Source organism: Bos taurus, chromosome 24 (assembly GCF_002263795.3).
Source record: "Bos taurus isolate L1 Dominette 01449 registration number 42190680 breed Hereford chromosome 24, ARS-UCD2.0, whole genome shotgun sequence".
NCBI lineage: Eukaryota > Metazoa > Chordata > Mammalia > Artiodactyla > Bovidae > Bos > Bos taurus.
This window is the reverse complement of record NC_037351.1, coordinates 557,704-571,649: the sequence shown is the minus strand read 5'-3', so window position 1 is coordinate 571,649 and position 13,946 is coordinate 557,704. Positions and strand designations below refer to the sequence as shown.

Sequence of the window (13,946 nt, the reverse complement as noted above, 5' to 3'; positions counted from 1 at the left end):
TTCACAGGGCAGCCATTGAACCCCTGAAGCGACACAGGCCAGTTGAGGCAGCTCAATCCTCCTCTGTTGGAAGGAGATCTGCCCCTGCCTAAAGGAAGTGCGGCTCCCAACCTGGGGGACCTTGGCTGGCCTGAGCCTGGGCTGGAGCGCTGGCGAGACAGCAGTCCGGGGCCCTGCTTCTGTGTCCCTCAGACCCAGCGGCAAGCAGCCGAGAGAGGGAAGGGGGGCATCTTACTGCAGTGAGAGAGTGCTGCCCTCAGCCAAGCAGAAAGGAAGAGTCTTCAAAATGCAGTTTTTCAACTGGTGCTAAACAAGTTAAAAGATAAGTGACCTCTGACCCCTCCTTCAGAAGTAGATGGCCCAAAGGCAGGGCTCAAGGTCTGACAAATTCTCCTGGAAGAAGGGGTCACTCACTGTCTCACATTTTAAAACCCCATACTGAGCAAAAACACAGTGAGAGTGCCCAAGGGCTGCCTGGGGCCAGGCGGTCAGAAGGTGAAGGAGCTGAGAATTTCTGGACTCCGTGGACTCACACCCTGATGACCAAGGAGGGGACATCGGCCAAAACTCATCAAACTACACAAGTGAGATTGCGCTTTTCTTTAATGTAAATCCTACCCCAGTAAGGCTGACTTAAAATTAACTAGAAAGAAAGCTCGATTTCTCCAACAGTGACCCAAAAGTCAACAGGAGCCAGAAGCAGCACTCAGACGCCAGCTTGGTACTAGCTGCCCTTACCGTCTGTGCTGACCGAGGGCCTGGGACCCTCCTGAAGGAAGGACAGTCCCAGGTTTTACTGAAATCAGGAGGCTGCGAGACCTCTTCTCATTTCCTCTGAAAATACACCTTCCCAGTTACATCTGGCTTCAACAGCTGTTAAAATAACATCTCACTCCTTACCAGAATGCAAATGTCAGTAAGAGGAAGCTGGCTGGGAGGAGCAAGAAAAGACAGTCCCTTAAGTACTAGCCAGAAAGTGGACTTACTATTAAAAAATAATAATAATAACATAAAACCCCACACACAACAGAGAAGGCAGGAAAAGCGGCCCTTCAAGGCAGACGCCGGGAGCACTGTTTCCTGTCCGGCTCAGACGCCCCTCCTGACAGCTTTCAGTGGCCAATGCTTTGTCCTTCCTGCTGACCGCCTTCGGTCACTGGTATTCATGAACTCCCTTCCTTTTCTCTCCACTGCCCCCAAATGGCACGCAAATGCCTGAAGGCAGGGACCCAGTCCTAGACCAGCCCTACAGAGAAGGCCCTGGGTGTCTTGTGAAGGTAGGAGCCACACGAAATGAAAACGCAGATCTGAGACTATGCGAGATTCTCTCCATTCCTACCATTTTCCCTGGGAAATAGTCTCATCGTTTCACAGCTCCTTCTCAGGAAGTACAGACACTTCCACCCACTGGCCTCACGCAGACAAGAGAAGGCCATCTGCGCGGAGCACCCCACCTACCAGAAGAGTATCCGTAAGATATTGGCCACCAGGAGCACCAGACACACGTAGGTGGAGAAGCCCTCGGCGTTCTGAGTCCGCCGGATGTCCCGGTACTGCGGGATGTATGGCACCACGCCTCCGAAGACCATGGCACCGGCTGCACCCCAGGAAACCAGCTGGTGCAGCGGGACCAGAAGCCAACCCAAGCCTTCCGCTTCCATTCCGCTCGCCCGGCGGCCAGCCGGCCGACTGACGTCCACCCGGCCCGCGCGCCCTCCGCGCTCCCGGGCTCCCGGCGCGCGCTGTCACCCCCACGTGCCGCCGCCGCCCGGGACCATCCTCCGCCGCGGGCCTGGAGAGAGGAAAAGAAGTAAGGACTCAGCCGGGCCGCCTCGCCCGGAGGAGCCGCGCCCCGCGCATGGCCCGAGGCCCAGGACGCGCGCCCAGGGCGCACCGCCGGCTCGCGCGCGGGGCACGACCCCTCCTCGGGCGCGCACCCCGGGCTCCGCGGGAGAAGCTAGGGGCGGGCCGCCAGCCTGGGGCCGGCAGGGGGACCTGCCGTCCGGGGTCGGGGCTCGGTTCCCGGGGTGGGGGTCGCACAGCCTGGGGATCAGAGGGCCAGGAGAGGGGGGCCCGGCCCAGGTGGACGCGCCGCCGGGGCCGCCACTCACCCCCGCCGCAGGCCGGGCAGACTCGGCGCGGCACCCGCGTCCACGTGCTCCGCGGACCCCTCCCGGCTCACCCCTGCGGGCGGATCCTCGCAGTCTGTCCTCTGGTCAGTCAGTCTGTCCGCGCATCGAGCCCCGCCTCTGAGTGACGTCACAATACGTGGCCCCGCCCACACCCGGCGGCGGGACAGTTTCCGCGGAGTCCTAGTGCGAGCCATTAAGGTGGGGCGGGACCCGGGCGAAGTCAGGGGTCGGCCAGGTTAGGAAACAGTTGCCTGGCAAAGCCACTTCTGGGCCACGGGCTCACGTGGCCCGGCTCCGCCTGTTCTGCAGGGGGTGGCCGCGTAGACCGGGTCCTGTCGCCGCCCCAAGGGTCAGCGCGAGGCCTGGGGGAGAAATCAAAGTCCGTTTTGAGCAGGCAAAAGAAAGAATCTTTCAAAAATCTATCTTGTTTCAAGTTCTAAACAACTGGCAGTAGGACATTGATCTTGGTCCAAGTTTGAGAAAATGAAGACCCTTTCTACCTGTGGGAGGCTTAAGCCACTTCCCCCTTTTCTGTTTTCTTAAGTCTTCTCATTCTGCAGGTTTGACCACTTGTTCGCACAAAGAAACCCCTGGAAAGCTTTTTTTTTTTTTTTCAGGTTGCTGACCGATGTTACAGGGCTGAGTCTAGGCAGCCTCCTGGAGTGGCTCGTTCGTACAGTCAGCTCTGAGAACCACTGTTTCAAAATTCACAACGTACACAGGAAGTCCTCATGATTCAGGTTAATTGCTTCTGGGAAAGTCACTTACTATAAATGGGGCCAGAATTTCATAATAAATAATAAGTGGGTTAAAAAATAGGTGCTTATGTTGCATTAAAAATAGAAGTTAAGGGACTTCCATGGTGGTCCAGTGGCTAAGACTGCACTCCCAGTGCATAAGGCCTGGGTTCAATCCTTGGTCAGGGAACTAGATCCCACATGGTGCAACTAAGACCTGGCACAGCCTAATAAATAAATAAAGGAAATATTTTTAAAAAAATAAGTTAAAATTGTGAGATATTGCAACAACCAACAAAAGGAAGCAAAAAAAATTCTATGCCTAAAATCTGTGTATCCTCTGATATATTTAAAATGGATATCCAACAAGGACCTTCTATATGGCATAAGGAACTCTGCTTGATGTTATGTGGCAGCCTGGATGGGAGGGGAGTTTGGGGGAGAACAGGTATATGTATAGCTGAGTCTCTTCACTGTTCACCTGAAACCGTCACATTGTTAATCACTATATGCCAGTATAAAATAGAAAGTTTTAAAAAATCTATATATTCAAATAAGTACCCTGAAAGAACTCTTCTTTTCTTACAGAATTTTTAAGTGAGAATTTCAAACATACACAAAAGTAGAGATCGTAGCACAGTAAACTCCATGTATCCATCACCCAGCATCAATAACTATAAAAGAACTCTTTTAATGAATATAACATAAAAAACAGCACAGCTAATTGGCAGCATTTTTCCCTTTCTGGCAATAATGGTGCATCTTAAAATCAGCAGCATCTTAGATTGAAGGCCTTAGAAATTAAGCCATTCACATGGACTCAGAGGGGCATCTGGCCACTTCCGCTGGATTTCATGCTTCAGAGGATAGAACTTCCTCTTACATTCAGTTCAGTTCGTTCAGTCGCTCAGTCGTGTCTGACTCTTTTCAACCCAATGGACTGCAGCATGCCAGGCTTCCCTGTCCATCACCAACTCCCTGAGCTTGATCAAACTCATGTCCATCGAGTTGGTGATGCCATCCAATCATCTCATCCTCTGTCATCCCCCTCTTCTGCCTTCAGTGTTTTCCAGCATCAGCATCTTTTCCAGTGAGTCAGTTCTTTGCATCACATGGCCAAAGTACTGGAGCTTCAGCTTCAACATCAGTCCTTCCAATGAATATTCAAGATTGATTTCCTTTAGGATTGACTGGCTTGATCTCCTTGCAGTCCAAGGGACTCTCAAGAGTCTTCCCCAACACCATAGTTCAAAAGCATCAATTCTTCAGCGCTCAGCTTTCTTTGTGGTCCAATGCTCACATCCATACATGACTAATGGAAAAACCATAGTTTTGACTCTATGGACCTTTGTCGGCAAAGTAATGTCTCTGCTTTTTAATATGAGGTCTAGGTTGGTCATAACTTTTCTTCCAAGGAGTAAGCGTCTTTTAATTTCATGACTGCAGTCACCATCTGCAGTGATTTTGGAGCCCAAGAAAATAAAGTTTGTCACTGTTTCCTTTGTTTCCCCATCTATTTGCCATGAAGTGATGGGACCAGCTGCCATGATCTTCTTTTTTTGAATGTTGAGTTTTAAGCCAGCTTTTTCACTCTCCTCTTTCACTTTCATCAAGAGGTTCTTTAGTTCCTCTTTGCTTTCTGCCATAAGGGTGGTGTCATCTGCATATCTGAGGTTATTGATATTTCTCCTGGCAATCTTGATTCCAGCTTGTGCTTCATCCAGTCTGGCATTTTGCATGATGTACTCTGCATATAAGTTAAATAAGCAGGGTGACAATATACAGCCTTGATGTATTCCTTTCCAAATTTGGAACCAGTCTGTTGTTCCATGTCTAGTTCTAATTGTTGCTTCTTGACCTGCATACAGATTTCTCAGGAGGCAGGTCAGGTGGTCTGGTATTCCCATCTCTTGAAGACTTTTCCAGTTTTTTGTGATCCACACAGTCAAAGGCTTTAGTGTAATCAATGAAGCAGAAGTAGATGTTTTCCTGAAAATTTCTTGCTTTTTCTATGATCCAGAGGATGTTGGCAATTTGATCTCTGGTTCCCTCCCTTTTCTAAATTCAGCTTGAACATCTGGAAGTTCTTGATGCACATACTGTTGAAGCCTGGCTTGGAGAATTTTGAACATGACTTTACTAGTGTGTGAGATGAGTACAATTGTGTCGTAGTTTGAACATTCTTTGGCATTGCCTTTCTTTGGGATTGGAATGAAAACTGACCTTTTCCAGTCCTGTGGCCACTGCTGAATTTTCCAAATTTCCTGATTTGAGTGCAGCACTTTCACAGCATCATCTTTTAGGATTTGAAATAGCTTAGCTGGAATTCCATCCCCTCCACTAGCTTTGTTCATAGTGATGCTTCCTAATGCCCACTTGACTTCACACTTTAGAACGTCTGGCTCTAGTTAAGTGATCACACCATTGTGGTTATCTGGGTCATTAAGATCTTTTTTGTATAGTTCTTCTGTGTATTCTTGCCACCGCTTCTTAGTATCTTCTGCTTCTGTTAGGTCCATACCATTTCTGTCCTTTATTGTGCCCATCTTTGCATGAACTATTCCCTTGGAATCTCTAATTTTCTTGAAGAGATCTCTAATCCTTCTATTCTATTCTTTTCCTCTATTTCTTTGCATTGATCACTTAGGAAGGCTTTCTTATCTCTCCTTGCTATTCTTTGGAACTCTGCATTCAGATGGATATATCTTTCCCTTTCTCCTTTGCCTTTTGCTTGTCTTCTTTTCTCAGCTATTTGTAAGGCCTCCTCAGACAACCATTTTGCCTTTTTGCATTTCTTCTTCTTAGGGATGATTTTGATCACCGCCTTCTGTACAATGTTATGAACCTCCGTCCATAGTTCTTCAGGCACTAATCCCTCAAGATCTAATCCCTTGAATCTATTTGTCATTTCCACTGTATAACTGTAAGGGATTTGATTTAGATCATATCTGAATGGCCTAGTGGTTTTCCCTACTTTCTTCAATTTAAGTCTGAATTTGGCAACAAGGAGTTCATGATCTAAGCCACAGTCAGCTCCTGGTCTTGTTTTTGCTGACTGTATAGACTTCTCCATCTTTGGCTGCAAAGAATATAATCAATCTCATTTCAGTATTGGCCAACAGGTGATGTCCATGTGTAGAGTCATCTCTTGTGTTGTTGGAAGAGGGTGTTTGCTATGACCAGTGAGTTGTCTTGGCAAAACTTTACTAGCCTTAGACCTGCTTCATTTTGTACTCCAAGGCCAAACTTGCCTGTTACTCCAGGTATCTCTTGATTTCCTACTTTTGCATTCCAGTCCCCTATGATAAAAAGGACATCTTTTTTTGGTGTTAGTTCTAGAAGGTCTTTTGTAGGTCTTCATAGAACCGTTAACTTTAGCTTCTTCAGCCTTAGTGGTTGGGTCACATAGGTCACACCAATGTTCTCATCTGTCAGAGTTAACATTCTAGATTTCTGATTTAAAGTTTTGTTTTATATTTAGCTGCTGCTCTTGTGGTCTGTGTCTTTGATTCCATTGTGTACTTCTTGTGAGTGAGAGTGAAACTGTTAATCGCTCAGTCATCCAACTCTTTGTGACCCCATGGATTGTAGCCCACCAGGCTCCTCTGTCAATGGAATTGTCTAGGCAAGAATACTGGAGTGGGTAGCCATTTCCTTCTCCAGTGGATCTCCCTGACCCAGGGATCGAACCTAGGTCTCCCGCATTGCAGGTAGATTCTTTACCACTGATCAACCAGGGAAGCCCTGTGTACTTCTTACCCAGACTGTTTTCTTCCCCAGCCTGTCTTTGCACCAGTGAAGCATCGTCTAGTTTCTGCTGCTTCACAGCACAATTGAATACTCTCCTGTTGTAGATTTGCAAGATCAGCTTCATTAGAAAATTTTCCCCTGAACCTAGTTCCTGGGATTTAATATATTTAACAAAATGAGTTTTTGTTGAGTGATTCTCATTTCCATATTAATAAATTTGCGTTCCACAAAGGCAGAACTAAGAATTTGACCCCTTCTTAAAGAGTGTAGGTGCTAGATAGAGAATGAGAGATCCCATTTCTCCAGTAGAGATTGGGTTCTCAGGGTTATCAGAGAGTTTCTGAGTAGGTTTCCACTGAACCACAGAGATTACAGTTGAAGAAAGAAAGAAACCCCTTAACTATGATGCAGTCTCTCCCCTTCCCCCTCCACTTCCTGTCTTTATGGATCTGCCAGTCTGGACGTGTCCTGTGAGTGGAGTCTAACCACTCATCCTCCGGTGACTGGCTTCTCACTGAGCATCATGCTCCCCAGGTTCATCCACGCTGTGTCATGGGTCAGGGCTTTATTCCTTCTTATGCCTGAATTGTACTCCATCCTGAGGAGGGACCACATTTTGTTTATCTATTCGTCTGTTGGTGGACATCTGGCTATTTCCACCTGTTGACTATCATTAATAGTCAATAATGCTGCTATAAACTTTTCTGTACACGTTTTTGTGTGGATATATGCTGTCTTTTCCCTCGGGCACATACCCAGAGACAGAACTGAGGTTGTCTGGTAACTTTATGTTCAACTTTTTATGGACCTGCCAGACTGGCTGCACCACGCACCTTCCCGCCTGGGTGTGACACTCAGACTCTGCCACTCCTTGCCCACACCTGTCATTATCCCTCTGATTCGGGCCATTACAATGGGTGTGAAGTGGCTCCCCTGGTGGTTTTGATTTGCATTCTCCTGAAGAAAGAGGATGTTGGGTTTCTTTGCATGCAAGGCTGTGCTTCAACACACATCCAGCAGCCAGATGTCCCTGTGTGGTCACTCAGCCAAGACCCCTGGGGTGCTGGGGCACCCATACAGACACAGCCCTGCCTGCAGAGAGGTGCAGATGTGTAAACAAAGCAGGTACTTGCCAAACACAGGGTCCTGGGCCATCACCCATGAAGTAACCCAGAGCCACGTTCCAGACAGGCTTGCAGGACACAGAGGGAGAGAAAGCGGCAGTGATGTCTTCCTTCCAGATCCTCAAAAAATCAGAGCAGAAACTCAAGTGTTGGCCATTCTGCGTTGGTCACAGGACAGGACTAATCTTTCTTTCTTCTTCTTATTTTTTTGGCCGCCCTAGGAGGCTTGTGGGATCTTAGTTCCTTGACCAGTGATTGAACCTGGGCCCTTGGCAGTGAGAGCTTGGAGTCCTGATCACTGGACCACCAGGGAATTCCCAGAACAAAACTATTCTTAATCTTAAAGTTGGGGGCAGAAATGGCAGAGGTTCAGGGAGAGGAGAGTCTCCTGGGTGGAAGATCACAAGAACCAGGACCTCAATGCGAACGTGGGCTGTGGCTAGACTCCATCCCCGCCCCCGCATCCCCACCCCGCCTCCAGGACCCCCCAGTGGACAGGTGACCACACTGCTTGGTGGCAGGGTGAGTGCCAGGGGCTGGGGAGCTGGGGAGGTGTTGTCCCCGGCGCAGAGCCGGGGTTTGGGGCGAGGAGAAAGCTCAGGGAGTGGATGGCGGTCTTGGTCACACAGCAACGCGGTGGTACCTGATGCCACTGCACCGTGCCTTAGAAACGTGTAAAACAGCAATTTCTATGCTGTGCATTCTCTGCCAGGATGATCATTAAAAGATCGTGCTCACTCTGGGCTCTGAAGCAATGAAAATAAACAGTGGCGCTGGGATAGGCCTGTCCGCCGAGGTCCCGCCCCGCCCAGGCCGCCACCCGCGCGCCGCTCGGGTCTTGCTCCGCGCGTCCCCGGCCATCGCCGCCGGCCCTGGAGCGGACCCCGCGGAGCGGCCGGCCGGGGACCAGCCGGCCTGCCTGCAGCCCAGGCCTGCCGGCCGCAGACATGGACGCACGGAGCCCCGAAGCACCCGGCGGACGCGCGCTGCGGGACGTGGTGAGTGGGGACCCTCCCGCGCCGAGCGCCGCTCCCGGACGGATGCCCCGCGCCCGAGGCTGGACACCCTCGCCCCCCACCCAGCCCGCGAGGGGCCACCACCCCCACCCACCCCCAGCTGCTTCCCATTTGCAAAGGAGCTGCAGTGCCAGAGATGAGACGGCCCAGGGCTGGTAGTCTCATTAAGACGTGGTTAGGTGTACACAATTGAATACACATTTTTCTGACCAAAAAAATCCAAACCTGATTGCCCGCCGGAAGCGCTCCAGACAGAGGACCTGCCTCCACACAGGAAAGCAGAGTCCAGGGGAGACCCACCTCGGTGTTCTCGGCTCTAAAGCGGAGATAACACTGTGCGGGGAGGGAGTGTGTCCTGGACGGGGTGAGACTTCCACCTGGAAATTCAGGGCAGCCTGAGTATGCCCGCCGTCAGTCACAGGGATGGTGTTCCGGTTTGGCCCTTTAACAGGTTTCTGCAAACCCTTTCCCGGGCGAACAAGCACCCAAGAGTGTAGGGGCAGCGTGCACCCACGCGGTGTGCTCTGGGGACCCTAGCAAAACTCCTTAAGAATTCTTTGAGAAGCCGAGGTTAGAGATTTTCTCCTATGCTATCTTCTGGACGTCTGATAGTTTGTTGCTTGTATTTAAATGTCTGATGGCTTTGAGTTAATTGTTGTGGACGGTGTGCGTTAAGGGTCAGGCCTGCTTGTTTAGTTGGTTACCCTTTGGCTGTCACTGTTCCAGCTGTTGGTTGAAGCTGTTGGTTGATTTTCTTTACTCTTTGAGTGGGAAAGCCATTTCACTATGTGAAAAATCAACTAATGGTAGGGTGCAGCCTCTGTGAAAAACAGACACGATTGAAGTGACTTAGCAGCAGCAGGCACATGCTGCTGCTGCTGCTGCTGCTGCTAAGTCGCTTCAGTCGTGTCCAACTCTGTGCGACCCCATAGATGGCAACCCACCAGGCTCCCCCGTCCCTGGGGTTCTCCAGGCAAGAACACTGGAGCGGGTTGCCATTTCCTTCTCCAATGCATGAAAGTGAAAAGTGAAAGTGAAGTCACTCAGTCGTGTCGGACCCTCAGCGACCCCATGGACTGCAGTCCATCAGGCTCCTCTGTCCGTGGGATTTTCCAGGCAAGAGTACTGGAGTGGGGTGCCATTGCCTTCTCCGCAGGTACATGTATGTATGGAATAGAACACTACTCAACCATAAAAAAGAATGAAGTAATGCCATTTGCAGCAACACGGTTGGACCTAGAGATGATCATACCATGTGAAGTCAGACAGACAAGCATCATATGATATCCCTTATATGTAGAATCTAAAATATGACACAGATGAACCTATCTACAAAACAGTCTCATAGACACAGAGAACAGGCTTGTGGTTGCCAAGGGTAGGGGGAGGGAATGGGATGGGAGTCTGGGGTTGGTAGATGCAAACTATGACATTTAGAATGGATCAACAAGGTCCTAATATACAGCACAGGGAACTATATTCAATATCCTGTGACAAAGCATAATGGAAAATAATATGAAAAAAGAATGTATGTATAACTGAGTCCCTTTGCTGTATAGCAGAGATTGGCATGACATTGTAAATCAACCGTACTTCAATTTAAAAAAAAAAATTAGCATCAAACAAGAAATCAACTAACTGTTTATAGGGATGGTTCCCCTTCCACGGTTCTTAGAATGCTCTGCATCACACGTAAATATATATTCACTTGTCTTGTTCAATTTTTCAGGCAGAAAATCTATTTCAGGAACTTCAAGAACATTTTCAAGCTCTGACGGCAACATTAAACCTCAGAAATATCCTTTTCTATTTCATAACAAACACTGCAATGCTTTTGGACTGTTGAACTGTCGTGGACTATCTTCTTGTTTTCTGCTGTTGGTGGATAATTGCTGACCCGGAGCTTCCTGGTGTTTCCATCTGTGCTTTTACAAAGGATCCTGATGTATTAATTACCACCCGAAGGTAATACTTCCTGCTTGACCAGCAATGCAGGGCATTTATGTAAGGCAGGGATAAAGCACAGGACATACATACAGTACATACTATCCAATGGGCTTTTCCAGCAGGCTTAAATAAATCTAGATGGTCTGCTCAGTAGCGTTTGTACTCCCTCAGTCTGACCCTGAACATGCACTGGGAAGGTCTCCAACCTAGGGATCTTTATAATGGCTCTCCTGGCCTTGTTTTGCTTTGTGACTTCAGCAGCTGACTATCTGGTTAGACGTGAATTCAAAGTTAGGTAGAATGTTTGTTTCTGGTTTATGAAAACCCAGAAAAAGGGACACTTGCCCTAAGTCTTCCCCAAGTGAAGTCACGTCACACAATTAAACTCCTGCCTTAAAACGCATGGGCATCATTTGCTGAGGGAACCCTTTACTTGCAACTTTTGATCCTGCAAATGGGGCCCAACAGGGAAAAGAAGATTCTTGAACATGATAAAAATAAACAGTAGGAAATTGTTTTAAACAGAGGTAATTTTCATCGTATTTACATGCTGATTAGAGTTTGGTTAAAACAGTTAAACATACCAGACAAGCTCACATCCTAGAATGCATGTGCAAAGAAAGGGAGCCAAGTTTTCAGAGCTGGGCGCACAGTGCCAGGATTAACAGCAGCTCCAAGCCCGTGTGGGACGCGGTTAGCGAGCACTGCCCTGAGGTGCTCGTGCCTTGGCTCCCTCCTCTCATGCGCACCGCAGGGCGTTTCCATCAGCCTTTGAGGGACCCAGCTAGGTGCCCGTGTCCCATGTTCTGCTCTCCTTGACCTTGTACTGGAAGAAATGGGGGGTCGCATTGAAGACCTGCAGAAGAACGTGAATGACTTGATGGCCCAAGCTGGGATTGACAGTCCTGCTCAGAAACACAGGTGAGGCCTTCTTAGGGCACTAATGTCTGCCTGTCACATGTCCTCTGCTTCCCTCTTGAACCTGTGCCCCGTATTTGCTCACTAAGGGAACTGCTGCTTCTGCACTGCATGAAAAACCTCCAGGAGTGATTTTAAAAATTCACAAATGCTCTTTTCTAAGTAGAACAGAAACACTATCTCGTTGTTCCTTAAGTGCACTTTAAAGGAAAAACCACTATTTAAATGTGGATTTTATTAAAGTACTTCTCACCCTCAAACAAATCGCAATGAGAGATTGGGAATGATGACTAGTGGCTTCTGTTTGAGACAGTACGTTTGTGGAACCATTTAAAAAGACACAGATGCATTAGGCTCTCCCCCTGGTTCATGAGCGCTTCCTGAGGGTCCCACTCCACCCCCCAGAATGCAGGCATTTCTTTTCTGGTGGAATTTTGCACATCTTTTTTTTTTTTTTTTTTACTATTTTATCTTTCACTTTCATTTTATTAAGTTTTTATTGTATTTGATGTACAATATTATATGTACAGGGGTGCATGTAATGTGTACAATGTAGTGATTCACAATTTTTAAAGGTTAAACTCCATTTATAGTTATTATAAAATATTGGCTATACTTCCCAAGCTACAATGTATCTTTGTAGCTTATGTTATATAATAATTTGTACCTCTGAATCCCCTAACCCTAACTGCCTCTCCCCTGCTCCCCTCTCCCCACTCGTTTGTTCTCTGTATCTGTGAGTCTGTATATTCACTAGTTTGTTATATTTTTTAGATTTCACACATACAAATGATGACATATAGTATTTGTCTTTCTCTGTCTGACTTGTTTCACTTAGCATAATGCCCTTCAATTCTATCCACGTTGCTGCCAATGGCAAATCTTCATTCTTTTTTATGACTGAGTAATAGTCCATGGTGTATATATACCATATCTTCTTTATCCAGTCATCTGTTGGACACTTGGGTTGCTTGCTTCCCTATCTTGGCAACTGTAAATAATGCTGCAATGATCATTTGGGTGCATGTATCTTTTCCAATTAGTGTCTTTGTTTTTTCTGCACTGCATCTTGAAGGTGTAGATAAATGCTTGGCCTCAGGTCTTAGACTGAATGTGTTGTCTGTGTAACATACCTGGAGACACAAGCCTTATTTTATTAAGATACTCAAGCATGTTTCACTGACGTAATATTCTGCTTCTGTGAGCACGCTCTAATTTTAGCTGAACAGGTAGATGTGGTTGTTTTCCGTGCTTTCATTTCTCTGTCAGTTGTTATCCCAAGTCAGCTGGCAGATCATCTGTGCTTACCCTGCTGAATCAGAGCAAGTTCACCTGTCAGTGACTTATTTATAAATTTGCACATCTGCTGTTCTGGTGGAAAAGATCGGTGGAATCTGTCCTGGACACACGAGCTGTGGTCCCTTCCTGTCACCACCCAGACACCAGCAGGCTGTTTTAAGTTTGGTCAGAACCCATCATAGGTTAGGCATCAAGTTAAATGGATAAGTAGGTATCAGAACTTCACCTTTTCAATGCACATACAGCCATTATGAGCTGCAGGTCTGGGGGCGGGCGCTCCAGCTGTGTCTGCAGGATACTTGGCTTTACCCAGGTGGGGGGCTGCCTCAGACGGACCCACCTGCCCTGGAATGCTGTCCTCCCTGCGGTTGCCGAGCACCATGTTCTCAGGGCGCGCTGCCCTGAGGGGGCCGGCGGCCAGGAACGTGGTCCTTTCCTGTCACCACCCAGATGCCAGCGGGCTGTTTTAAGTTTGGTCAGAACCCATCATAGGTTAGGCATCAAGTTAAATGGATAAGAGGTGACAAAACTTCACCTTTTCAATGCACATACAGCCATTATCTAAAGCAGCATGAGAGGTCAGTTAATGCCTTTTAAATCAAAGGAAGTACCTGAATAGGTCTAAATCTGTTTGGCTAAATCTGTGCTTGTTGCTTCTGCTGGGTCAGGGGTTCCTAATACAGGGCTCTTGCTGTGGATTTCAGGGGATTTGGTAAGCACCTTAAACTTGTGTTCCTGCTTTGAGTAGGGGAGTCAATGACCCCCAAAACTACTGTCCCACGCTCTCCTGGCCCCCTCTCGGGTGCAGCATCTGAACACCTGTCCTGCTGCAGGGAAGCAGGCAGGCAGTTGTTCCAGGAGAACGTCTTCACGCTGTTGATGCAAAGTAGTATTCTGCCATTGGAAGAGCAGGCACTGTTTATTCGCCTTAAATTGTGCATCCACACAAGCGTCTGACTCAAATGAGAATCGTTTAATGTTCAGGTTTTCTATATACTGAATTTTTCCTGTAGAAAAGTGTTC

General features: G+C 47.9%; 2 protein-coding genes across 11 annotated transcripts in view; one reads left to right on the top strand and one right to left on the bottom strand.

Annotated features, from left to right (window-relative positions):
- Nucleotides 1-2,231, bottom strand: part of SLC66A2 (solute carrier family 66 member 2) — a 41,465-nt gene extending 39,234 nt beyond the window's left edge. For 2 of the 4 annotated variants that reach the window (XM_024984315.2, XM_024984316.2), the window contains exons 1-2: nucleotides 2,183-2,231; nucleotides 1,459-1,792 (exon numbers count right to left, since the gene is read on the bottom strand). In XM_024984315.2, the coding sequence (XP_024840083.1) occupies nucleotides 1,459-1,661 (203 nt within the window). In that variant the 5' untranslated portion in view covers nucleotides 1,662-1,792; nucleotides 2,183-2,231. 4 annotated transcript variants of the gene reach the window in all.
- The window catches only part of HSBP1L1 (heat shock factor binding protein 1 like 1), a 22,830-nt gene continuing 10,608 nt past the window's right edge, over nucleotides 1,725-13,946 (top strand). For 3 of the 7 annotated variants that reach the window (XR_009492677.1, XR_009492676.1, XR_009492672.1), the window contains exons 1-4: nucleotides 1,725-1,810; nucleotides 2,750-2,872; nucleotides 8,456-8,741; nucleotides 10,489-11,627. Coding sequence is in view for 1 of the 7 variants with exons in the window: in XM_059881002.1 (XP_059736985.1) it covers nucleotides 8,691-8,741; nucleotides 10,489-10,555; nucleotides 11,534-11,627 (212 nt within the window). In the remaining 6 variants the exon portion in view is untranslated. Of the gene's footprint in view, nucleotides 1,811-2,244; nucleotides 2,368-2,749; nucleotides 2,873-8,455; nucleotides 8,742-10,488; nucleotides 11,628-13,946 lie in introns of those variants that run through there. The other 4 variants (XR_009492674.1, XR_009492675.1, XR_009492673.1 and 1 more) reach the window with 4 other exon arrangements.